We start from the raw sequence: 27,700 nt of genomic DNA on the forward strand, positions 1-27,700 counted from the left end.
TGGAAGCTCTACGTCAAGTGAGAGATAAGATTCCTCTACAAAAGGCACGTATTACAAGGTACTGGCATGGCTAGCTTGCATACACGGTGTACAAAGCACAGTGGGCTGCAGTGTAAAGCGCACGCATGGCAAAGCGAGGGGCCCTTGGCGGGCTTGCAGATTCGTCCTCTAGCTCGAAGTTAAAACCCGAGTGCCCGGTACAGCACGCGAGCCTTGCTCTGTCCGTGCAGCCGGGCATGTCAGAGTTGTGTTGTGTGCGATCTAGCATTTCCCTTTAAAAAACAAAACAAAAGCAGCAATCATGTTATTATGAGAATCTCAGCACCCCCCTCTCCCACCTTTCCCCTCGCCCTTTCCCTTCCCTCCCTCCACTGTTTCAGTGTTGTGACTCGTTTACAGAAAAGACCGTGCTGCCGATGCTTGGCAAAGTGACAATAAAGTCAGGACAGCATTGAATAGTTGGTAACTGGGTTTAGCGATACAGCGCAACTCCCTCCAGAACGGGGTGGGGGGGGGTGACAGTAAGAGGAGAGAAAACCGATGAGCCATTTATAATCCTAAACATCTTGGAACCCGATTGATTTACATCCAAAATCCCAGGGCACCACAATCCTTACACGTTAGCTTTGTCGATGATTGGCATTAAGATACCCTGGGTGCTTCAGAGGACAAGGAATGGACAAAACATTTATTCTAGGCACCCGGATACATTGCTGTTACAGTATTAATTGTAATGCACTGCAATTCCCACATTTTAAAATCTATATAATATATCTATATATATATATATATATATTCCATAGACTGTTTTCAGCTTATTGCATATTAACTTAGCTTAACAAAACTACGCAGGGTCTGTTCTTTAGTAACCAGAGGAAAATAAAAATAAAACCCCCGTTAATCCATACAACCCATCTACACAACATAAACATGTGTGATGCATATAACTTTGAAACTTCTACAAAGCCAAGAATAAGTTCAAATTTGAAGTCAAGTTTTCAAGCCAACCCTGGTTAACAGTCAGTAAACAGACTCGCAGGCGAGATACGCTTGCCAATTTGTCTTCACGACGAATGAAGTACAAATACGGAAATGCAATTCAGCAGACGGAGCGTTACAAATTCTGATTTGAACGCTATTCACGCGGAGCATTGCTGGCATCGGTGATACGACAATAATGAACGAAAGAAAAGAAAAAAATTACGCTGCTGGCTAAATTTCACTGTTAGGTTTGTTGGTGAGGGGAGGGGAAACAAACAAACAAACAAAAAATCCTCGGGTACAGCAAAAAAACCCCAAAATCCTCGGGTACAACAAAAAAATAAAAAAATTATCGGGTGCAAAAACAACAAAAAAAATATGCAGTTCCAAACTGAAAATTCTTCATCAGAAAAGGTGTCCCATGGATGTGCAAGACAAGCAAAGAATTACTGTATGGGGTGGAGGGGTGGGGTCATCTTCAAAGCGGAGATCATCTTATGATCAAAAGGGCCTTTATAAATCAAAATCATGTTCGGGTAAATATAAAAAAAATAATAAAATCATGTTAGGGTAAATCAATAGTAAAGACTATTGATGGACTGCGTCAGCAGAGAAGATAACAATGGATTTTCAAGGAGAAAATTATTAAAAGAGGAAAGATCACCACCAATCTTAGCAAAAATAAAAAATACAATAAAACACTTTTACGTACCAAAAGGGTACCAAGCAACAGCAAAATTCATTTTGTTTAAATAGTGAAAATACCAATTGACCTCATCAAAATCAATACTCTCAAAGGACCTGTCACCCAGTCCCAACCACGCACCCCGTCACCCAGTCCCAACCAACGCACCCTTTCTCCCAGTCCCAAACATGCACCCTGTCACCCAGTCCCAACTACGCACCCAGTCCCAACCACGCACCCCGTCACCCAGTCCCAACCACGCACCCCATCTCCCAGTCACAACCATGCAGCTCATCACCCACAGTCCCAACTGTGCACCCCACACCCAAAGAGCAGTTTATTAAAAGCAAACGTTACTTTCTTCAAAAAGTAATATGTATAGCAAGCTCAAATGATTTTAGCATTTGCCTCGGGATATTAAAATTCAATCTGGTGATTGAAAAATGTTAATTCGATCAATGAAAAGGGTAAGAGACGTAATTATAATGCATTTAAAAGCTTCCCGATTTTAAGCACACCTGAGTAGGTCCCGAAATAAACAGATGCGCTCTTGCTACAATATGCATTACCTCCACCTTTCTGGCACCGCGCCGCTACCTCAAACAAAAAGGGACGGTTGCATAGTGCTCCATGACAACCGACCAAATTGGAGAGAACATGCTTGGGATCAAAACGTCACGATGATAGGCTGTCGGTGGAAAAATACACAGAAATTAAAGAGTGGCAACATTTTTAAGCCAACTAGGAAGCCAACCATTCTTATCGGTAGAGAAAAGATGCTGAATGCGAAGCCTGTATTGCCAAAACGTGCAGTTCAAAAATACATTTCACTTCACACTGGCTTAAGAATGGAATAGCCACGTGATTACAACGAAGCTTGAGCAGCAATAAACAAACTAAAACAAAAACCAACGACCGTATAAAACTTTCTTTTTTATACAAAATTTGTGATTGTACGTAATGTGCCTTTACATTTTGGAAAATTCGATATTTGCCTTAAGCTCCACGACAGCTATTGTACGTGGGAAAAATGAGCCTTTTTAGCACAGCTGTTGGGAATGAGGGCTGGCTGCCTTACACCTAAAGTATACAGTACAGTGTTTGAGTTGAATAACAGTGTTGAGCCATTTTCCGCACCATCCTCCTTTTCCGAGTCTTCGGGCTGGTGATAGCAAACTGCGTAAGGGCTGAGGCTCCCAGTCCTTAGATGATCCCTTCACCAAACCAAACGGCATCATATTGTGGAGAGCTGTGGAGAGGGAATCCACCTTACAAGTGAAGAGGAATAAATTACATTCTCAACTTACAGGATGCTGTTTGGCAACCGAAGGCAAACAAAAAAGATAAGTGGTATAAAAGAACATCCTTAAAATATTATCCTGTGATCCCTGGTAAGAACAGCATAATGATAATAGCAATAATAATAATAATAATAATAAAAAAACACAACCCATGTCAAAGCACTATTATGAATCCTTCTAAATAATTAAAACACAACACTGGAAAAGTGATTGTGAAGATAGTGACAAGGTAAATGGCTAAGTTTAAAACCTCACCATGTCAGGAATCTTCCACGCAAGAAACTGCATAAATAACATTATTTTAAAAAACAACAAAAAAACAACAATCCTCTAAAATGCAATAAAAACATTCAAGCATGAAACAAGCATGACCACCACCAAAGGAGTTGGACAGATCAGCCTCCACTGGCGGAGAGATCTCCACTTCTCGTGGGAGACAGATTCAAAACCTGCTTGGCCATCCAAGGCTCCTTTATGTTTGTGGCTTTGTTCCTTATGGCCCCAGCTTCCTTGGGACCGATGGCAAAGCACATCAATCGTCAGGACATGGGTACACTGCTGGGATGATGATGGTGGATTCCGCTGGTGATGCAGCATGGAAGTGCAGGGTGCTTGCTGCAGGGCTAAGCAAAATACATAGTGCGGAGCGTATCTTGGTGGACTTGCACCGCCTTTGCCAGAGCCATCGTGTCACGCCCATTGTTTTGCCCAGAAATGTGGCTGCCTTCCGCACTGGTGGGAAAGGAACCAGTAGTACACCATGTGATAAATTCTGAGTAAATCACAACACATAAAATCACCTCTAAACTGGAATAGTGACCATGAACCCAAGTGCCACTCCAGCACTTGCTGCAAGGTCCCTGACCAACACAAAGTACCTGCCATGCAACCACCCTGTCTAGGTATATATGATGCAGTTAACGAGGATTTGAATCATAACCAGGAAACAAGATATTAAAATTAAAATGCAACTTCCGGCTTTAGTTGGTTTGTGAAAGACAGAACCGCCCACTGCTAAAAGCAGTGTCAGCAGCTACACTACTACCTGTAGCATTAGGCAGCCTACCTTGGTTTTAAAAGCCTCTTTTGGCAATGCTAGCCAACCCCGAGGAAAGGGAATGCTCGTCTTACCAGCCCACCCGATTACCGTAGATGGCTCGAAATGGAACAGTGGCAAAAAGCTTCCCTCGTCAAAATGGCTCTCAGGACATATCTGACAATTCACTACATCAATACATCCAGCAAATGTTCAACCAGTCGTAATTTTTCATGATAGAAATAAGATGATGTCTTTACTTGCATTGGTGAAGACAAGATTAATCGTACATGCAAAAACATGCTGATTGTTTGAAAGTTAATGCGAGAAAATTAAAGGGGACCTGAACTCGGATTTCAAAAAGTGAAAATCACTTGATCTGATCACAAATCAACTTCTCATTCACTTTACATCCTCAAATGCAAAATGCACTTCAAGCAACAAATTAAACCTCAGATAATTTGTGTTTTTTGTGATTGGACTAACTGAAAAAAAAAACATCACCTCACATTTCCCAGCAAATTATATATGGATCTGCAGTGCCTATAGATAGTCCACACCCTCATAAAAAATTTTCCACCGTTTGTTGCCTCATAGCCTGGAATTAAATAGCATTAAATCAGACTTTTTCCACCTTTATTTACACATCGTAACCCTCAACTTCCAAGTGAAAAACAGATTCTACAAATTTCAGAAATTAATGAAAAATACAAAACTAGAATATCTTGGTTGGACAAGTGTCCACCCCCCCTAATAATAACAATTGCAAAATAGAAGGGCACTCGGTAGAGCGCATACCTCCGCCACGCAATGGCTGATCCACGAGAACATATCCCAATACATGATTCCAATGCCTGATCCCAATACATTTTTGAAATATCATTCTATATGTCATTTTTCACCCAATCTTTCAATGGTGAAGAATCACTTTAAAAATCACTTTGTCAGGCCAGGTCAGATTAGATCTGTGACTTTCTACAGGTACCATGTAAAGCTGCATGAACCCGTTTCATGGTGGGGTTGTCGGTGATGAAACAGTGTCCCCACCAAGTTTTCTGGTGAGGAGGGTGTATGATTATGGACACTCAGGACAAAAGAAACAAAACCTGTCAAAGGGCGAAGGAGCTCCTTGTGAGCCAATGGCCAACCATATCTAATGCCCAAATGTGTCTGTGGATGTCCTCCTGCAGTTGGGTTACATTTTATTAGGAGGTTGGTTGGAGGATTTTCACTCCAGCCACCGTAAAACCCTTCATTCCACAGAACGAACGAAAAGCACGAAGAAATCTGAAAACCCACTCCATGGGAGTACCTCCTGTACAGCTGCCCTCCGTAGGGCAGCTCACCAGATGACGGGATTGGAGCAAATCCTTCGGAGCCCTCACTCTTTGATGATAGAAGGAAAACTTCGGGGGAACCTCTGGGTCAGATTGCGGTAGTGTGTGTCGGGGTGGTGCTGAGGTGTCATCCACCAGACGGCGGTCTTCTTGGGTTAACCTGAGGCAGACCCTTTGGGTGGGTGCCTGGAATGTTCTATCCATAAGAGAGGTTGATCACCTGTTTCTGTTATCATCTGAGCTCAAGCATTTGGACATCGGGATCACAACACTCTCTGAGGCTTGGAGACAGGATTGCGGCGAGATCATGGTGGGTGGTTACACATACTATTGGTCTGGTCGCGACGGTTACCATGCCCAAGGAGTTGCTGTCACTGTGTCCAATAAGTTGACTCCAATGATAATTGAGGTTACATTAGTCAACGAGCATATTATGAGACAAAGGATTCGTCATTCCTTTGGTGTCATTTCCCTGGTCTCTGTATATGCTCTGACTGAGGTGAGTGATCTCACCGTGAAGGACACATTCTACGCCACACTTGAGTCTATGGTTGATCAGTGCCCCAGACGAGATACTCTTAAAATCTTGGGGGATTTCAATGCATCAACTGGAACTGATCGGTATGGTTGATGCATGTGTTGGTCCCCATGGATCTGGAACTGTGAACCAGAATCACACGAAGTTCCTTGACTGCAAGAAGTCATGGACTTAGGGTGGCTGGTTCATAGTTTCAGCACCCACAGGCTCATCGCTGGACTTGGTATCCCAACGCTGGTGGTGTGGCAAAGGAGATTGACTATGTGCTTGTTTATGGTCCCTTGAGAATGATCCAGAACTGTCGGGTCTCCCAAAATTCTGAGTTCCTCAATACCAACCAGAAGCTTGTTGAAGCAACTCTGAAGTTTCAGCTTAAATTTGGAAGAATGGTACCATTTCCAGCCTCGGCTGGATGTTGGCAGGTTCAAGGATGAGAGGGTAGCTAAGGAGTTTGTGAACATGCTGAGTGGGGATTTCAGGGGTCTGGGTGCTTTGGGGAATCCTGAAAAGTTGTGGAGTGCCTTCAAGACCACCATTTTTTGTGTTGCCGGTGGAAGTCGAGGAACTCACCGTAAGGTGAAGAAGAATTTTGCCTCTCAAGGGACACTGGATACCATTGACTGGAGTCGCAGGGCCAGGATTAATGGCAGAGCTGAGCTGTTACAAAGTGAAGGCCCACTGGGCCTGTTACTTTGAGCGGCTGTACCAGGCTGATCCACCAGCTGTCAAGTTGGAGGTCAGGGGTGTTACTATCCCTATTGCTGACCCTCCAATCAACTGTGATCCACCTTCGTTTGTGGAAACACAGGCTGTGGTGAACCGGTTGAGATAGGGTAAAGCTGCTGGGATCTGTGGCATCCATGCTGAACTTGTCAAGGTTGGTGGAAATGCTGTACTCATGTCATAGCATGCAGATCTGTGCTCTATTTGGAACACAGGCATCATCCCAACTTATTTTAAGAGGGGCCTTGTTGTCCTCTCTAGAAATGGAAAGGTGATCACCAGGACTGCAACAACTACCGAGGGGTGACGCTGCTCTCAGTGCCGGGCAAGGTCTTTGCTTGGATAATTCTTGATAGGGTTCGCCAACATCTGCTTGAGCACCAGCGTACAGAGCAGTCAGGCTTTACACCAAAGAGGTCAACGATTGACCATATCCTTGCTCTTTGGGTCCTCACTGAACACAGACGAGAGTTTTGGCAGGATCAACATCCTATGTTGATCTCTGTAAAGCATTTGATTCAGTGAATCAGGATGCCCTCTGGAGGATTCTTGGTCATTGAGGAGTATCACCAAAACTGATCAATCTGATATCTGAACTATACTCTGGTACTGAGATGTGGTGTGATGTGGTGATACCACCTCTGACTTGTTTCCAGTTGTTACTGGAGTTTGTCAGGAGTGTGTACTGGCCCTCACACTTTTCAGCACTTGTGTGGACTGGATTCTGGAGACGTTGTCGGAGAGATCAAGCATTGTTTGGGATTGTCAAGATCATTGGTGCATTGTTTGGGAATGTCAAGATCTCTGACCTTGATTTCGCAGACGATATCATCGATGCGGAGACTCCAGATATCCTTTTGGGGGCCCTCGAGGTGCTGAATGAAGAGTCAGAGCCACTGGGATTGTGTGTTTCCTGGGTTCAAACTAAGATGCAGGCTTTCCTTGACATCTTCGATGCTGCTATCTTGTCTGTACCTGTTTGTGGTGAGGATGTTGACGTCACAGAGAGATTCACTTACCTTGGCAGTGATATTCATGTCTCTGCTGGCTGTGAGCCAGAGGTCAACCGACGTCTGGGCCGGGCCTGGGGAGTCATGGATTCACTGGATCATGGGGTGTGGCACTGCCGGTACCTGTGCGGGAGGATGAAAGTCCAAGTCTTCAGGTCCTTGGTGCTTCCAGTCTTGCTCTTTGGATGTGAGACTTGGACTCTGACCAATGATCTGAGATTCCTTTGGTAACAGGTCTCTTTGAAGAATCCTTGGCTATCGCTGGTCAGACTTTGTGTCCAACGAGCGGTTGCTGAGAGAGACTCAAATGAGATTTGTTACCTGCATAGTCCGTGAGCGTCAGCTGCGGCTGTATGGACATGTGGCTCATTTTCCTGATGCTGATCCTGCTCACCAGATTCTCTCAGCGAGGTAGCCTTGTGAATGGAGGAGGCCAATTGGCCAACCACATGCCTCATGGTTGCAGCAGGTTGATCAGCATCTTAAGGAGATGGAGATGGGCAGGCATCTGCCTGGGGGATGACCAGACAGAGGCCCCTGAAATACCGATGGAAAGTGGACGCAGTGATGTGCTGCTCCGGCACATGCTCCCACACCTGACCTGACTTTAAAAATTAAATAATTATCGTGTGCAGATCCGGATTTGGATCTTCATAAAAATTGAATCAATTTATCCTTACCACACACCCAACTTGTCCACCAAATTTCGTCCGAATCTGTCCATAATTTTTTGAGATATCGTGCTATATATCGTTTTAGCCCCACCTCTCATTTATGAAGGATCACTTCAAAACTTATCAGATCCGGATCTTCACCAAAATTTAATCATGTCTTCCTTGTTACACACCCAATGTTACCATTAACATTCATCCGAATTCGTCCACAACTTTTTGAGATATCGTGCTATATACCGTTTTTGGCCCAATCTCTCAATGGTGAAAAATCACTTTAACAATTCTAGTAGTTGGATCCAGATCCGGATCTTCACCAAAATCTAATCAGTTCGTCCTTATCACACACCCAACCTGTTCACAAAATTTCATCCGAATCCGTCCACAACTTTTTGAGATATCTTGCACACAAACAAACACACAGAAAGGTGTGAAAACATAACCTCCTTCACCTTTGGTGGCAGAGGTAATTTGGTCAAGTGTGACTCCATCCATCCATCCATTAGGACCATACTCTGTGCAGAGCGTTGGTGCCGCCGAAGCAGTCTCCTTGGCTATTGGGAACAATCCTGGACGGGTCGCCACTCCGACACAGTATACCAGCATGCTGGCACTCATTTTGCCGACCTCGGAAGGATGACAGGCAGAGTCAACCCCACCTGGTGTTAATTCAACAGCTGAGCGGGATTTGAACTTAGGACCCTAGGATCCCAAGCCCACTACCTTAACCATTAAGCCAACACCAGGCATAAGTGTGACTAATCACCTACAAAATCACACACCAAGTTAATTGGCCTCCACCTGTGTTAAACTGCAGTGATTCTGATTATTTCAGAATAAAATCAGGTGTTCCTGTAGGTTTCCTCTGCTGGGTAGTGCATTCCACAGCAAAGACTCAACCATGAGCCCCAAGGAGCTTTCAAAAGACCTCTGGGATAGAGTTTGAGAAAGGCACAAATCAGGGGATGAGTATAAAAATATTTCAAAGCCCTTGAATATCTTTTGGAGCACAGTCAAGACAATCATTAAGAAGTGGAAGGTGAATGGTATCACCAAGACCCTGTCTAAATCAGACCGACCCTCCAAAATGGATGACCAAGCAAGGAGGAGACTCATCAGAGAGGCCACCAAGTGGCCAATGGCAAGTTTGAAAGAGATACATGCCTTTATGGCAAAGACTGGTCACTGTGTGCAAGTGAAAACAATATCCCAAGCAATCCACAAGTCTGGCCTGGACGGTAGGGTGGTAAGAAGGAAGCCATTACGTAAAAAAGCCCACTTTAAATACCATTTGAGGTTTGCAAAAAAAACACCAGAGATTCTGCAGCCATGTGGCAAAAAGTTTAGTGGTCTGACGAAACCAAGATGGAACTTTTTGGCCAAAATGCAAAATGTTATGTTTGGCACAAACCCAACAGAAAATGGATGCAGTAATATACAGAAAAATCCAACAGGAAAACTTGCTTCCCTCTGCAAGAAAGCTGAAATTGGGATGGAAGTTCACCTTTCAGCATGACAACAACCTGAAGCACACAGCGAAAGCTACAATGGAGTGACGAAGGAACAAAAAGATAAATGTTCTTGAGTGGCCCAGTCAGAGTCCTGACCTAAATCCAATCGAAAATCTGTGGCATGACTTGAAGATTGCTATCCATCAATGCTCCCCACATAACTTGACTGAGTTTGAACAGTTTTGTCCAGAAGAATGGGCAAATATTGCCCAATCAAGGTGTGCAAAGTTGGTAGAGACGTATCCCAACAGACTCACAGTTGTAATTGCTGTCAAAGGTGCTTCCACCAAGTGTTAAGTATTAACACTTATCCAACCAAGATATTCTAGTTTTATATTTTCAATGAATTTTCTGAAACTTGTAGAATTTGTTTTTCACTTGAAAGTTGTGGGTTACCATGTGTAAATAACAGTGGAAAAGTCCGATTTAATGCAATTTAATTGCAGGCAACCAAAGGTGAAAATTTTGAAAGGGTGGTGTAGACTTTCTTTAGGTACTGCACATGGTTGAGATATGGCTTTCCTCCTCATAAGACACCAGTAGATTCACTAAGGTGCATTTGGTTCTTATCCAGTTGCATTGCCTTCAGAAAGTATTCACACCCCTTGACTTTTGTCATAATTTGGTGTGTTACAGCCTGAATTTAAAATGGATTAAACTTATATATTTTTGTCACCAATGCACTGAAAATACCCCATAATGTCAAAGTGAAAACATGTTTTTCGAATTTTTTACAAATTAATCAAAAATGAAAAGCTGAAAAATATTGAGTCACAAAGCATTCAACCCCTTTGCAATGACGCTCCAAATTGAGCTCAGGTGCATCCAATTTCCTTTGATCATCTTTGAGATTTCTCTACAACTTGATTGTGGCCAATTGTGGCCACAGTCCACCTGTGGCCAATTCAATTGATTGAACATGATTAAGAAACACACACCTTTCAATATAAAGTCCCAAAGTTGACAGTACATGTTAGAGCAGTAACTCCACCATGAAGTCCAAAGAACTGTCCAGAGAACTCAGAGATATAATTGTGTGGAGGCATCGATTTGGAGAAGGATATAAAGCAATTTCTCGACTGTGGAAAGTTCCCAAGAGCACAGTGAGCTCCAAAATGAAGAATGGAAAGAATTTGGAACTATCCAGACTCTTTGTGGAGCTGGCCATCTGACAAAACTGAGCTCCTGGGTAAGAAGGCCCTTGGTCAGGGAAGTGACCAAGAACCCAATGACCACTCTAACAGAACTACAGAGTTCCTTGGCTGAGATGGGAGAACCTGCCAGAAGGACAACAATGTCTGCACCACTTCACAAATCTAGGATTCATTGGAGAGCGGCCAGACGGAAGCCACTCCTGAGAAAAGACACATGACAGCAAGTCTAGAGTTCACAAAAAGGCATGTGAAAGACTGAGAGCACGAGGCAAAAGATTCTGTGGTCTGAATGAGACAAAAACTGAACTGTTTGGCCTGAATGTAAAGCTCTACATCTGGCGGAAACCGAGCACAGCTCATCATCCATCTAACACCATCCCACCCATGGAGCATGGTGGTGGCAGCATCATGCTTTGGGGATGCTTTTCAGTGGTAGGAACTGGGAGACTTGTAAGGCTGGAGGGATCAAGTATTTGAGCCAAATACAGGCAAATCCTTGAGGAGAACCTGCTTCAGAATGCAAAAGACCTTAGAATGCAGCAAAGATTTTCATTCCAACAGGACAATGACCCAAAGCATAAAGCCCAAGCAACACTGGAATGGCTTCATACAAAAACCTGAAAATCCTTGAGTGGCCCAACCAAAGCCCAGTCTGGAATCCCATTGAGAATGTGTGGAAAGAGTTTAAGATTGCTGTTCATCGACACTTCCCATCCAACTTGACAGAGCTTGAGCAAATCTGCAAAGAAGAATGTGAGAAAATCCCCAAATCCAGATATGCAAAGCTGATACAGACATACCCAAGAAGAAATGAAGGTGTAATTGCTGCCAAAGGCACTTCTACAAAGTATCGTCTCAACGGGTTGAATACATATTGATGCAAGACATTTCGGCTTTTAATTTTTAATTAATTTGTAAAAAATTCTAAAGACAAGTTTTCACTTTATCATAATGGGGTATTTTGTGTAGATCGGTGACAAAAAATTTAAATTTAATCCATTTTGAATTCAGGCTGTAACAACAAAATGCGATAAAAGTCGAGGGGTGTGAATACTTTCTGAAGGCACTGTATCTAGTTCCGTCAAATCGTGGCCGACTTCTGATGACATTCATGATCAAATTTATCCAAATATCCCTATCCTGCACTGCTTCCCTAAATTCTGGTAGAGACAGACATTTGGTACTTTGAGGTGCATTTTTGTTTAATAAAAAGATACAAAGTAAAAACAAATAGAATATAAATTGGTTGTGATTCGATACATTTTGTTTTATTAATTTTCAATTTAGTTTGCCTTTAAAGACTGTCACGCTGAGGTTTGGAGAATCTTATCAAAGTAGATCTGAGGTTAGATTAAAAATCTTGACACTATATTCCAACCACCTTGTTTACATCTAGGTGAGATAGTTTTTCAGTCGTGTCAAGTTAGGAAGTAAAAGTGCCCGCACAGATGCGCACACACTCCCCATAATTAGACGTGAAAAAGTAGTCACAGAGCAAGCCAAATTGCTAAATTTCACCCTAATTTTACCAAATGCAAACACATTTGGGACTTTCAGACCTGTCATGCTCCTTGTCCACAAGGTGGTAGCGTGCCCGGAAGGCGACGAGGCGAGCATAGTAGGCAGGCGCCGGGATGGAAACAGAGCGTGTGCAACGCACATACGTATGACATAGCTGGTAAGTGAGCACCTGCAACTCGTCCGCAGAAAAGCGATTGTCATCCCAGAGCACGTGGTAATGTGATGGGCGGCTGGTGCCCTGTAGTGGCGTGGTTAAAAAAAAAGGTGGCGCCGCCACAGCAAGAAAATTACAGTAATCGCTATGGAGGTAAGGCAAACATTTTCATTACCGTAAACACCTGGAAAATTTTCCAATTTCACCCACTCGGGCTAATCTACTTGCACGTGGTTTTATTTCGGTTAATGTGACCAGATCTTTCACTTTTCCACTTTAGATAATGCATAAAATGAAAGAATAACGACAGGTATTATTAAGAAAATGGGGATTTTTGTATCTGGCAATATTAACCATTGTACTGATGACTCGTGCAGTGTGTGAACGAGTGACATCTTATTGCTCAAGTTTAAAACGTCATTATTGTTTTGTAGGGGTAATTAATAAACTTTGGTTATTGTGAAATATAATTTAGAGGTATGTCTATTAGTTGAAAAAGAAAATGTTTGGATCCAGAATCATGTGACCAGCAACAGATTAGGTAAATTATATGCTTGGTGCGGTGATCACGATGACTGGTTTGTGATCCTGGGCTCCAAAGGCAAGCACGACTCCAAATCACATGACAATCATACCATAATGGAGTGAGTGTGTGTGTGTATCTCCAAAACTCAAAGTACTGCATTTTCCATGAAGTAAAATTAGCACATGACTTTTTTGGGGGAAACTTAAGCTAGAATTCAATTGGAGACATATATGTGCATACCACATTTTTAATTTGAAAGTAATGAAAAAATCCAACTATCACAGAACATGGTTATATGAGCTGCCTCAGTGGCATAATGGTTAGAACGTCCACTCTGAGTCTGGGAGGTCGGTGGTTCAAACCTCAACTGAGTCATACCAAAGATTTTAAAAGGTCATGCTGCTTCCTTGCTAGACATTCAGTATTTAAATAAAAGGATAGAGCACAGACAAACAACCAAATGTTGGCAATAATGATGCAGGCTTTGATGGGCATAATGGCCTCCTCGTGAATCAAAAGTTTCTTGGAAGGGAACATATTATTATCATTATTATTATTACTCATTATTATTCTGATAATTTTCAGTATTTGAACGAAAAAGTGGCAATTTCAAGATGGTTAACCAAAATTTTTGTGTTCCTGGATGTAAATCAGACTCAAAAATATCGAAAATACGAGAAATATCATTGGATAAAAGGTGTCGAGTTCCTACCATTACCTGTTAATGCAAGCAAGCAGCGCATAACGCACGCACACCTCCTGTTAGCAAGCATTGCAAAAATCTTGAATAATTTCTCTTGTGGTCCCAGGACCAAACAAGAAATGTATGTATAGTATCCTCATAGCACCCTCCCCCCCCCCCCCAAGCATGATTAATAGCAAATATAATTTTAAACGTTGATTATTAGACTTTCCCTGTGCATCCACAAGCCCGAGATATGACCTACCCACTGCTGTTAAGAGGCATCAAAACCAGATAAAGTGTCTCTCCACAGGGAAGTCTGCTTGATACACCTGGCTCCCACAAGATTTATGTATTTTCATGTCAAAAAGATGTCCTTTGTTAAAGAAACAGGAACCATTACTCTGTTGGTAATGATGTACGGCATCTTCTCCCCAATTGCAGACGTCCATTAAATATATCACAAAGCCTGTCATGTTCATAAGAGGCACTCCCTCAGGGTTCAAAGTCCACTCATTGGCAAGTATGATCGGGGGTTTGGGTAGAACGCGACCTGTTTAAGATCCTTTAGGCCTTGCACCGGCCCAAGTCAGGATTTTGCAGTAAGGAAAGCCGCAACATCTCAGCTTTTTGGGTGAAATGAGAAAGTTTGCTTACTCTTTTGTTGTGTAGACACACACCCCTTTCTATCAGGTACTTTTCAAAGATTATTTTAGAAGCTTTGTAAGGAATTTTAGGTAACAATCCTTATCTGACACACACGATACACATTAACATACCCCGATCAACATTACTGCTAAAGGGTTTTGCATATGCTTGCCGAGTATTCTGGGAAAGATTATGTCATTTTGAAAGTTCCGTATTAGCCACAGATGAATGTCGTGATCTTGATTGGTGCAATGGTTACCGTTCGTTCTTGCAATGCTTACACATTGATACCAATCTTTTTGTGGCAACACCCTCTTTTGAAGCAGTTTCTCTCAATCTGATGCCCAGGGCGAATTGCAAATTGGACCTAATCAAAGCAAGTGGACTCTCTGCTCAAGTTCACCTGGATGCCAGCATGGCTGCAGAGGTAAAAGTTGAACTCGCTGGGGTGTGTAATGCGAGTGTCTACTGCTGTGCCTGCTGGAATATTTCCGCTCTTTCCGATCTAGAAAAAACAGCATGCACACACACAATGCCTTCCTCCAGAACCCAAAATAAGTTGGCAGGTATATGTTCATAACTATATATAACTCACAGGAGGACACGGCACAAAAATGTACTCATACCCGCTCATTATGGTCAGCACAGAAAAGACGAGTGTGGTGCCTTTTCTGCACAGCCACATATGTGATACCGGGCTGATAGTCCTTCTCAAGCTTGATACATGCATCTCGGATCGCAAGCAGTTCATGGAAGAGCACCTGCAAAGGATTTCATAAAATAAAGCAGTTACAAACGATGCTTATGCTCTGATTCTTCCTTGTGTAAACTGTTTGAAACTCTTACTTGCTTGCAAGTACGTTATGAGACAGAATAATAGATACATTTATTCTACGAGCAGTGGAATGGCAAGATAGCAGAGACACAATGATCGGGCAACAGTACAAATATGTATAAATACATTAAAAAAAAACAATTACCAGACATATTTCAATTAAAAATATACCTCGTCCGAAGCGTTGTTTTTTTGGCGTTTTTGCCATCTCCCAATTTGGTAATTTAGTGATGCAATTTGGTGTCTATCAGTCTTGCAAGATCTGAAAACGCTCAAAAATAAAAGGAATGGCTGTTAAAACGACATAAGTACGAGTTGGATGCCAAATATAGAGAAGTGGTAATAACCCTAGATAGGTGTACCCCTGTGTTTTCTCATTCTGTATGGATGAGTATACCCAGGGATACACCTTGTCACCTCAGAATCAAAAGGTTCTAACTCACAAAGGTTCAAATGTCAGATAGAACTTATGATTCGAAGGCGATGACCTATCAAGGGTTAATAACGTGACGACATATTTGCGAAACGACATAAAAGGGGGCAACATAAACAGGGGTATAACTGTAGATGGATATAAATGCGAATATCAATGTTTTTAAGTATATAACAGACTGAAAAACAGAATTATTTCCTTTGCCACCAAAGGTGGATGGAGGTTATGTTTTCACCCCTGTTTGTTTTTCCGTTTGCTTGTGAGCAGGATATCTCAAAAAGTTATGGATGGATTCGTCCAAAACTTGGTGCACAGATATTTTGTAAAGTGATTCTTCATAGTTGAGAGAGAGGGCCACTAAGTCAGACCACTAAACTTTTTGCCACATGGCTGCAGAATCTCTGGTGTTTTTTTTGCAAACCTCAAATGGTATTTAAAGTGGGCTTTTTTACGTAATGGCTTCCTTCTTACCACCCTACCGTCCAGGCCAGACTTGTGGATTGCTTGGGATATTGTTTTCACTTGCACACAGTGACCAGTCTTTGCCATAAAGGCATGTATCTCTTTCAAACTTGCCATTGGCCACTTGGTGGCCTCTCTGATGAGTCTCCTCCTTGCTTGGTCATCCATTTTGGAGGGTCGGTCTGATTTAGACAGGGTCTTGGTGATACCATTCACCTTCCACTTCTTAATGATTGTCTTGACTGTGCTCCAAAAGATATTCAAGGGCTTTGAAATATTTTTATACTCATCCCCTGATTTGTGCCTTTGCACCTTTCACCCTTATATCGCAGACAACCAGGTGGTGCTGCGAAACAGTCTCCTCCCCTGGGATCACCTTTGTGTCCCGGAGGTTTCCCCTATCTCGCTGACGCACCATCAGGTAGTCAATGGTTGTCGTCAACCCACCTGACGTGTATGTAATAAGCTTATTATTCGCTTTCTGGAATTGAGTATTACAGAGCAACAAATCAGCTCCATCAGCAAACTCCAAGATCCTTTCACCTCCTCCATTTCTCACACCATATCCATAACCCCCATGGACTCCCTCAAAACCGTCTGTACTCCTTCCCACATGTCCATTCAAGTCTCCTCCAACCACAACAACTTCCTCATCTTTCACATTTTCCATCAACTTCTCCATCGCACACCAGAACATGTTCTTCTCTTCATCGCTTCGACCGACCTGCGGGGCATATCCCGAGATGACGTTCACCAAGAGATTTCCGATCACAATTCTCACCATCATCAACCTTTCACTCACTCTAGTCACACTCACTACACTGTCTACAAACTCCTCAGAAAACATTACACCAACACCATGCACGCCTTCAGGGCACCCTTGCCACATAAACTTGTACTTTTGCCCCTGCCTTCCCTTCACCATTCTCACACCACTTTCCTTCCACCGTGTCTCCTGCACACAACATATGTCCACTCTTCTTCTGACCAATGTTTCAACCACTTCTCCAGATCTCCCTGTCATTGTCCCTACATTCCATGTACCAAACCTCAGAAACCGATCTCCACGTGGGGCATCAGACGATTGGTCATCATAAATGGAAAAATTTCCTCCCTTGCTTCGATCGGGTTCCCCACCTTGAGTTTTAACGAGAGGGGGTGAGGACCCCCACGGGGTACTTCGGGCTGTACCCTGCCCATCAGTTGTACTCATCATGGTTTCCTTTTGAGGCGATGTTTTTATGGCCGGATGCCCTTCCTGACGCCAACCCTTTTAGTCGCCTTTTACGACACGCAGGGATACGGTGTACCTATTCTGACCGGGGTACACACCGGGGCACACCTATCAGTGGGATATAAAATGTAAAATATTCAGTCTGGCGTAGGTATGTGCTCCGCCGAGTGCCGTTCTGTTTTGCCAAGTTGTCACTCTACGAGTGATTTTTTATTTATTTATCTGTGTGCAGAATATTTCAAAAGGTTGTGGACGGATCCGGATGAAATTTGGTGGGAATGTTGGGAGTGACAAGGACGAACTGATTAGATCTTGGTGAAGATCTGGATTCGGAGCAGATTACGAGAATTTTTAAAGTGATTCTTCAACATTGAGATGAGGTCAAAATGATATATAGCACAATATCTGAAAAAGTTGTGGACTGATTCGGATAAAACCTGGACACGTTGGGTGTGTGATAAGGATGAACGAATTAGATTTTGGTGAAGATCCGAATCCGGATCCGATAATTCTTTTAAGAGATTCTTCACCATTGAGAAATAGGGCTAAACAAATATATAGCATATCTCAGAAAGTTATGGATGGATTCGGATGAAACTTGTTGGACAGGTTGGGTGTGTGATCTTGACAAATTGATTCAATTTTGGTGAAGATCGGAATTCGGATCTGGATATGAGAATTATTTGATTTATAAAGCGATTCTTCACCATTGAGAGGTATAATAGGGCCAAAAACAATATAAAGCACGATATCTCAAAAATGCATTGCACCCGATATGTTCTCGTGGATCAGGCATTACGTGGCAGAGGTATGTGCTCTACTTAGTGCCCTAGTGTTTTTGTAATGGTATTGTTTAGATATTATCGAATTATTAATGAACTTTGATATGTTGTCCATCATTCACTATTATATCATCAATCTAATTTAGCATTCAAATTCTGAGAAAACATTTCCAACACAGCCGAAGGGACGGATGATAAAGCATCAATAATATGATGTTGAAATTCTTCAAGGTCCTTTGGTTTTCTAATGTAGACTTTACTTTTTTTTAAACTCCAGAGATAAAAATCTAGACGTTAAGTGAGGTGAAGGAGCGGGTCATTTCATAGGTCATCCTCGAACAATCCAATGGTCTGGCAAATTTTGATTTAAAAACACTAACAATTTGAGCAAAGTGAGGTAGTGCTCCATCCTGTTGAAAGATACCTCTTTGTACCAAAACGGGATTTTCTTGGAGTTGCAGAATAAAGAACTCTCATTGCATGTTGATGTATGAAATGCTGGTGACAGTGCGTTCATCAAAGAAATAGGGTCCAAATATGTGAGAATGTGTTCATTTTCACATCAATGATCTCTCTGACTCTGGAAGATCCTCTTTATCTCTTTGTTGATGACTCCACCCTCTGCTGTACCGTCATCCCTCAAATCGTCCAGCAGCAGCCTCTTCACTCACTGCAGATCTGGATAAAATCACAAGCTGGTCCAACACGTGGAACATGTATTTCAATCCGGACAAATCTCACACTCTCACTATGTCTCTCCGAAAGGACCATTTGGAACCCCCCCCATCCACTTTCTCAGCAATCCTCTGGAAGAAGTCCTTTCTTTTAAGCTTCTGGGTCTCACCATCTGCCATGATCTTTCATGGGAAAGCCACATTTCCAACCTGGCCTGCAAAGCCAGTCGCCAACTGGGAAATCCTCCGTCGTGCAGTCCTTCCTCGGCCCACCTGAGCTCGTGACAACATACAAAGCTTTTACCCGCAGACTGATGGAGTACTGCTCTCCCCTCTGGGCCGGTGCTCCTGTCTCCCACCTTTCTCGGCTTCACGTTGTGGAAACCAAGGCATTTTGGATCATTGGCATCTCCCGCAATGAGGCTGAGTCTTCGGGCCTCTCACCACAGGCAGGTCGGTGGTCTTGCTGTCTTCTACCATCTCCTCTCCGGTCTCGCCCCACCGTGCTGTGTCTGCGATTTGTCCCCACCATATTTCCACTGGGCGCTCAAGGTCCGCCAACAATCCCCTTCTGGTAAAACTACCAAAATCACAAATCACTGCTCACCTTCACTTTTCATTCCTCTTTTTTCCCACCTTTGGCATAAACTCCCTCACTCTGTTCAATCCCATCCTTCCCTCCAGGCCTTCAAAACAGCTGTTCACCACCACCTCTTATCGTCCCCCATCCAAATCCTCGATCTTTTATACCCCCGTTAATCCACCCCAAACCCACCTCCTTCAAATTCCCACTTTCCTTCCTGAAAGTCCCTGTAATGTCCATCTTGTATACCCCGTTTTCCCCACCCCATCCACAGATCTCTGAATGTCTCTGTTCCCCACTGTTTTGTCCTTCCCACTCCCACCTCTCTTGTCTCATGACCCCCTTTCTGTGCATTGTGGGTTAGCTCTCATACAAGCCTCGACAAGGTATATGAAAAAATAGAAAAAAAGGAACACCATGTAAATATAGAGAATGAGATGACAAATATATATATATATATATATACATATATATATATATACATATATATATATATATACATATATATATATATACATATATATATATACATATATATATATATATATATATATATATATATATATATATATATATATATGTATATATATATATGTATATGTATATATATATATATATATATGTATATATATATATGTATATATATATATATATGTATATGTATATGTATATATACATATACATATACATATATATATATACATATACATATATACATATACATATATATATATATATATATACATATACATATATATATATACATATACATATATATACATATATATATATATATATATATATATATATATATATATATATATTGTTGCGAATTCGCACCCGCCGGCGTGCAATCGGTCACGTAACTCGAATCGCGGCACGTCACCCACCGGAAGGACAATTCAGTCGTGACCCTCCGGGAACAACGCCGGGAGCCAGTCACGGGTGGGGGTTTAACCTCACCACGATCGTGCCAATTGCCCACCCGCGCAGGATAGGGTTGCTCGCCAAATTCGACCGACCTAAGTACCTGCGCGAGTCCTCGACCGGGCGATCGTACCACGCCACAGGCCGACCCCGGACACAAACCGCTTAAGTGGTTCGTTCCGTATTACAGGGATAACCGAGCGGAGTTATCATCGGCCTTGACGGTTCCGATTAATTACCGGGTGTTTTAAACCCACTACGAATCTCTTATGTAATGCAGGATGGAGAGTCAATCAAAAGGAAGGAGACAAAGCAGAGCGGGAACAGTTTAACAAGCAAGCATTAGTATTTACACACGCAGACACACAGACGCACGTATTTACAGCAAAAGAATAATGTAACAAAAGCAAATGCAGAGTTAAAACCGAATAAGGCCGACACACGGCAACACTTAAAACAGTTCTACTTGACGGACGGCGCCAACACACATTTACACAAAAGCAAAGGAAAAAGAAAGGAAGTCACGACTTCCCTTTTTGTGGCTGGTGAGTCCCTCTCCCACGACCGTCAGCGTGGTCGCGCCTGGCCCCGACCTCTCTCGCGGCCGGCGAAACCTCTCCGGCACTCCCCGTCCGGACGCGCAGGTCCACCTCACAACTGGCGCTGCCGCGTCTCCTGTCCGTGCCTTCGTGACAGGGCCGCTCGCCAAGCCGCGGGCACAGGACCTCTTCCCTCGACAAGACAAGCAGACCGGAAGCCTCGAAAAACCAGACTCCCGAACCAACTCGACCAACCGAAGACCAACCCTCGACCAACCGACCCAAGGTCCATCCTGTCCGCCTTTTGTAGCGCGGGGCTCCGCCCTTTGCTCCGCCCCGTTTTCGGCTCCAACTTCCTTCGAGAAGGTTCTCGAAAAGGGGCGTTCCCTCACGCTCTCCCTCCAGCCCGCCCCGTGCGGGGGCCGGGGGAGTCTGTTTTTGGCTCTGGGCCAGAGAATTATTCCCCCAAAAAGAGGACCCCACCTTTTCTCACCTTTGACCCCTGGCTCGGATCGCACCTCCCCCACACCGAGCGCGGAGAACTCAAACGGGAGAAACAGGCGGGAAAAGCCCACCGAGCATCGTTGTAGGTTTTTGTTTGTTCTCCGCGGAGATCGTAACCGCACGGGGCCTGTTGAATGGCGAGTGGCGAAGATGTGGTAGCGTAGATGGTGGAGGTGGCGTGGTTGTCGTGTGGTTGGCATGGTTGTTGAGATGCTGTTTGTTTAAAATAAAAGATAGAGAAAGAAAAACGACTAACTCAAAGCGTCGCAGCCCGGATGGATCACATAAATTCCCTCTATACAATGGGTTTTGGCTAACTTCACATGTACCAATGGAGATATCTCACCTGAGGGCCCTTTATGGTGTATTGCAAATTTCCACAGCCGTAACACTACCCCCTCCCCTTTTTACAGACTCGTCCCGAGTCGTAAAATTCTCGTGTGCCATCATGTGTAGTTCTCCCCTAGTACGTTTTACCTTCGGATCCCTGAGTGCGACATTCAATGTATTCGTGTCCCCAAAATAAATAACCTGAGGGCTGAGTAACCAACGAACAAACACACTCATACAGATGACTTAAATAAAATTGCTGGTGCAAGACAGACATGCCGGGGGCGCACTCATATTTACAGTACATCTTTACCTTAACTTACAAATTTTACACTAAACCATGGCCCAGGATCAATGGACTCTGCAAAGAGAAAGCAGTTAGCAGGGAGCCAAGCTGCTCGCATGCAGTCAATGGCTCAAGCAATGCAGGTGACAGGGAACGTGGCCGGCTGCTCGCGCGCAGTCCAAGGCCTCCCCCTTTTAAAATGAACACAGTGAACCACAACGGTGCATGGGCTGCACAAACGCAGTCTCCATGCCAGCCCAAGTGGCACACGCAATGAGCACAACGGATGGATGGAGGGAAACAAAACACGGCGCACGGGCTGCTGGTGCAGTCCCGTGTTGCAGCTGTCATCAGAGCAGTCCCTGCAAATTTGCGCGAGGATCCCGGCGCACATGGCATTGAACAAGGGGTGGGGAAATGCAAAACAGAACGGGGCTGGTGGACATGGGCAGCAGGCATGGGCCAAGGCAAAGGCAGGCAGGCAAGGCATGGCATGACAAGGCCGCTGTAGCAACCACAGCCGGCAGTGAAGCTGACCGGCACAGGCCTTGTAGTAAGCAGCTGCAGACAATCCGGCCGGTACAGGCCTCGCAGCAAACAGCCAGCCGATGAAGCGGGCCGGCACAGGCCTTGCAGTAAACAGCCAGCCGATGAAGCGGGCCGGCACAGGCCTTGAAGTAACACAGCCAGCCGATGAAGTTGGCCGGCCTCTTGCCGTGCAGTTTTGATATAGGGAGTGCGGTGGTGCTGGCCACTCAGAAGGCGGGCTCGGACCTACATAAACGTCTCCCTCCCAACTATCGCCTTTGCCTGTCACTGTACCTACCCACTCCCTTAATTTGTAAAAACCAATTTAGCCCTAATTAATTTTTTTGTTGCTTTTATTTTTATCCTAACTTCCCCACTATAATTCCGTCCCCGATCCCCCTTTACTGTCTCTGTTCGGCTAACATATCGTCCCCAAGCCTACTCCCACCCCTACATTCCCTTCCCGGAGGGGAATAAGGGAGAGCAAGCATCCTGTGCCGAGGCCCAATTCAAGCCTCAGGATGGCCTCCTCGGAGTTCAGCGATCTACCCAAAGTGGGTCCAGCGGCCCACAACGAGAGCGAAGGGATGGATGGTGCGGAGGGGTACACTTCCTAATCTACCCTATCCATTAACCTTTAAACTACCCTGGGGCTTTCAACAAGCGCCTCTCGCTTAAGCTATTGGTTCTAAAAACCCAGATTCCCGTCACCTGTGTCGGTGTCCTCACAATTTCGGGCCTCGCCCCCCCCTCAATTTTCTCTCCGTGCCCTGACACGGTCTCATGGCTGGGACGCGTGGCTCCCTTGGCAGGCACTACCCTCTGCCGATTCTCTAACGATGGTACCCCTGGGCACTACACTGCCTCCGAGCCTACCAGCTCCCGAAACACCGGGGAGTGCCCTCCAGGGCAACTCCCCTGAAACGCTCACATGGCAGGCTGGCACCCCGGGCCCCTTCCCTAGGTGCCCGTGCCCAATCCCCTGCCCACACGGCTAACGGCGCCCTGGGCCCCCGCATCATGCGGGCGCACCCGTACCCACTACACTATCCCGGCCCCCCATGGGCCCTTGGCCTACCGCGGCCGACTAGCCCGGTGCCCGGGGTACCTACTCAGTGATACTCACCTCTCGCAGCCACGCTCCCAGCCTGTCAACAGGGCTCCTGCATCCCTCCAAATAGGTATCGAGCCTACACTCCCACCAACAGCAAAACGACCTCCATTTTGGCAATTTGACTAACCCAACTAACTCACTCTACACTAACCCCGGGGTCCCTTGGGTGGGAATCACTCCTCCCCCCAATCACTCATCGCACCATGCATCCCACATTCGCTCCACTCACACAGACCCACTGGCCTCACTCACTCACCAAGCACATGTTTCCACTTCACAACTCAAGGCTGAATCTCTGCCATCCTGCTCACTACATCCCCTAACTAACTCGTGCTCCCACGTCATCCCTTAAACTACAGCACGTTCCTTTTAACACTATGTAGCTAAGCTACGTCCCCTCCACACATTCAAAGTCTGTCACTGTCTCTAAAAATCCTCTGTTCGCAGGGGGGATTTCATCCCTCCCTACTGGGCTCGTGAACTCGTTGCAAGGCTCTGCGAGTCTTGCGCCTCTGCGGGAGCGGCTGTTCCAGCACCGACTCCTCTGGCAAGACATATTCATGAGGGCGTAAGGTCGCCCTTGTAAGGTCTCAGGCGGTTTGCGTGGACGATCCAGGGAAGGGCCCGTGGTCCCATTTTAATTTTTAGGACCACGTTACTGATTTGCGCCAAGACAACCCCCGGGCCCTGCCAAGGTGAGGTGAGCTTCGGGCATCTGCCCTTCCTCCGCCGGGGGTTTAAGAACCAAATTTTCACCCCCGGTGGGTATTTGCTCACCTGGCTCCGGTGGTCGTACCTGCGCTTCATCTTTATGCCTGCCTGTTGGAGCTGGTGTCGTGCGAAGGCATGGACCTTCTCCATGCCTTCCTCCAACCGACGGGCATAGCCCTCCCCTGGGGGCCTGTCAAGCCGCTCAGGTGTCGGACCGCACAATAAATCGACGGGGCTTCTCAGCTCCCGTCCATACATCAACAGCGCCGGACGACACGCGGTAGACCCGTGCTGGGACGCGCGATAGGCCATCAGGAGGTATGGGAGATGTTCGTCCCAGTCCTCCTGGTTAGTGGCGGTGAAGAGGGCCAACTGTTGGACCAGGGTCCTGTTGAACCTCTCCACCATGCCATCAGACTGTGGTCTCAGGGGCGTTGTCCATGTCTTTCGAATTTCCAGGAGTCTGCACACCTCTTTTAGTAATTCGCTCTCAAAATTTCGTCCCTGGTCCATGTGCGGCTCCTGCGGAATCCCATACCGGCATGTAAATCCTTCTATGAAGGCCTTTGCCACGACCCCTGCTTCCTGGTTGGGAAGGGCAAAGGCCTCCGGCCATTTGGTGAAATAGTCCATAATTACGAGGATGCACTTATTACCCTGGCGAGTGGGGGGCAGTGGTCCCAAAATGTCCATGGCCACTTGCTCAAGGGGCACCTGATGCCTGACGTGGGCACCAACCTGATGTAGTTTTAGTGGGGCCCTCATCCTCTGGGGCGGTCCCTTTTTCGCAGTACAGGCGTCGCATGCTCGACACCAGTTCTGTACATCGCGCCCCATGTTAACCCAATAGAACCGCCGGCGGACCCGAGATTTTGTTTTGGTCCTGCCCAAATGGCCACCGGTTCGGGTACCGTGCACCTGTTTCAAAATTTGGGTCTTAAACCCATCAGGGACTATCACCAGCCAAGAAGTTTGTTCTGAAGGAATCTCCACCCACTTGCGATATAAGATGTTGTCCCTCATTTCTAGGGTCCTCCACTGAGCCCAGTATGCCTTTGTTCGCGCTCCGAGTGGGGCGATCTCCTCCCCACTGGGCATCCTGTTTTCCTGGACCCATTTGTACACTGGCCCTATCACGGGGTCTTCCCGCTGGGCCGTGCTCCATGCCAATCCACCAAATTCCTCTGCCGCGGTTAGTGGCAAAGTTGGGCCTACCACCCGGGCCGCACGGACTGGGAGTTTCGGGTAGGTGTCTGCCAATTGGTCCCACTCCTCATGTCTCGTGCAATATCTGCAGTTTTCTCCCAGACAGGGGCGTCGAGAGAGCGCATCGGCATTCCCATGAGCCTTACCGGCTCTATGGACCACACTGAAATCGTACTGCTGCAACTTTTCCAACCACCTTGCAATCTGGCCTTCCGGTTCCTTGAACCGCAAGAGCCATTGCAAGGAGGAATGGTCAGTTCGAACCCAAAAATTTCCTCCCGTACAAGTCCGGGTGGAAATGGCTCACCACAGACAGCATAGCCAATAGCTCCTTGCGAGTAACGCAATAATTTCGTTCGGGCCTACTCATGGCCCGACTGTAATACGCGATCACTCTTTCCACGCCCCCCGTGTCTGAGACAAGACTGCTCCCAATCCTTCCTGGCTTGCATCCGTGTCCAGGGTATACATCCCGTCATCGGTGGGGTACGCTAAAATGGGTGTGGATGTCAAACACCCCTTTAATTTGAGGAAGGCCTCCTGGCACTCCCCTGTCCAATTAAATCTCAACCCCTTCTCCATCAACCGGTGAAGGGGCCTGGCTATCTCCGCAAAGTTTGCCACGAAGTGCCGGTAGTAGGAGCAAAGTCCCAAAAATGCCCCGTACCTGTTTGACAGTTGAAGGTACGGGCCACTCCTCTACCGCTGTAATTTTTCCGGGGACGGTCTTCACCCCCTCGCGGCCTATCACGTGTCCGAGATAGGCCACCTCTGTCGCGAACAAAGTGCATTTCTCCGGGCTCAATTTTAGCCCTGCCTGCCTGAGGCGCCCAAACATCTGGTCCAAATTGGCTATCTCCTGGGTGAATGTTTTAGCGTGTACCAGGACGTCATCCAGATACACCAGGCATGATTGCCATGGCATGCCGCCTAGCACACGCTCCATCAATCTCTCAAAGGTGGCGGGGGCGTTACACAAACCGAACGGCATCACAGTGAACTGATACAGTCCCTTCCCTGTGGAAAATGCCGTTTTCTCCTTCCCCGTCTTATCCATCTCCACCTGCCAATACCCACTCTTGAGGTCCAAAGTTGAAAACCATTTAGAGCCTGAAATGGCGTCGAGGGTATCGTCAATTCTAGGCAGGGGATAGGAGTCTTTGAGTGTCACGTTGTTCAGCTGGCGATAGTCCACGCATAAATGCGTGGTCCCATCCTTCTTTTTGACCAGCACAACCGGTGACCTCCAAGGACTTCCCGAGGGCTCAATGACACCTGCATTGAGCATCTTTTCAACCTGTTCATCAGCCTCCTCTCTTTTGCTCCATGGGAGCCTTCGAGCAGGCTGACGGACAGGCCGGGCCCCATCGGTGTGGATCTGATGTTGCACCAGGCCCGTACATCCAATATCCTCGGGTGACAAGGAGAAGATCCCCATGTGTCGGTCGACCAGTTTGTATAAGGCCTCACGCTGGACATCCTCCAAATCTACACTACTCCGATTTACCATCTCGCAAATGGGACCGGGCCAATTCCTAAGCAAGTCTGGAGACTCCCTCTGGGGCCGGTCCGGCTCGACGTTATCGTCCCTCAGCTCTGCGACCTCTTTTACTGGGGTGCAATCTGCCACCTTCGTGCCCTTCCTGATAGTGCGTGGTTCCGTGCTAACATTTATCACCTGAACGGGCACTATTGGCCCGTGGGTACTTACCAGGGTGCGGCCCACGACTAAACCCGGGGTTGATTGCCCTGCCGGTAGTTCCGCCAGGCCGCAGGGGCCCTGCCACGTTGGGTGTGCTCGCCACCGGGCCGGGACCACCGCCTCGGCACCCGGGGGGATGACCACGGAGTCAGGAGCCTCCAGCTCCACTCTCTCATCCGTGCTCACGCCCCCTAACGGCAACTCCTCACCACCCAACTGCATGACCCCCCGGCCCAAGTCGATCTTACAACCACCGGCCGTTAGCACATCCAACCCTATTAGACATGGGCCGCACACCTTCGCCATCCAAACCTCTATCCTTGTTTTCACGGTGCCCAATTTAAAGGACACGAAACCAAGTCCCATGATGGG

At 45.9% G+C, this 27,700-nt stretch overlaps 1 protein-coding gene across 12 annotated transcripts in view; it reads right to left on the reverse strand.

The window, feature by feature from the left end:
- LOC147017412 (protein argonaute-2-like) overlaps positions 1 to 27,700 on the reverse strand; it is a 161,747-nt gene that overhangs the window by 1,235 nt on the left and 132,812 nt on the right. For 7 of the 12 annotated variants that reach the window (XM_085847054.1, XM_085847055.1, XM_085847056.1 and 4 more), the window contains 4 exons: positions 15,105 to 15,239; positions 14,882 to 14,983; positions 12,507 to 12,706; positions 1 to 3,699 (listed from right to left, as the gene is read on the reverse strand). The exon at positions 1 to 3,699 is cut by the window's left edge and continues 1,235 nt beyond it. In XM_085847054.1, the coding sequence (XP_085703180.1) occupies positions 3,591 to 3,699; positions 12,507 to 12,706; positions 14,882 to 14,983; positions 15,105 to 15,239 (546 nt within the window). In that variant the 3' untranslated portion in view covers positions 1 to 3,590. Of the gene's footprint in view, positions 3,700 to 12,505; positions 12,707 to 14,881; positions 14,984 to 15,104; positions 15,240 to 27,700 lie in introns of those variants that run through there. The other 5 variants (XR_015049488.1, XR_015049486.1, XM_085847057.1 and 2 more) reach the window with 3 other exon arrangements.

The sequence above is a fragment of the Eptatretus burgeri genome, chromosome 11, assembly GCF_056783735.1.
Source record: "Eptatretus burgeri isolate ZD-2024b chromosome 11, Ebu_testis_v1, whole genome shotgun sequence".
In the NCBI taxonomy this organism is placed as follows: Eukaryota; Metazoa; Chordata; class Myxini; order Myxiniformes; family Myxinidae; genus Eptatretus; species Eptatretus burgeri.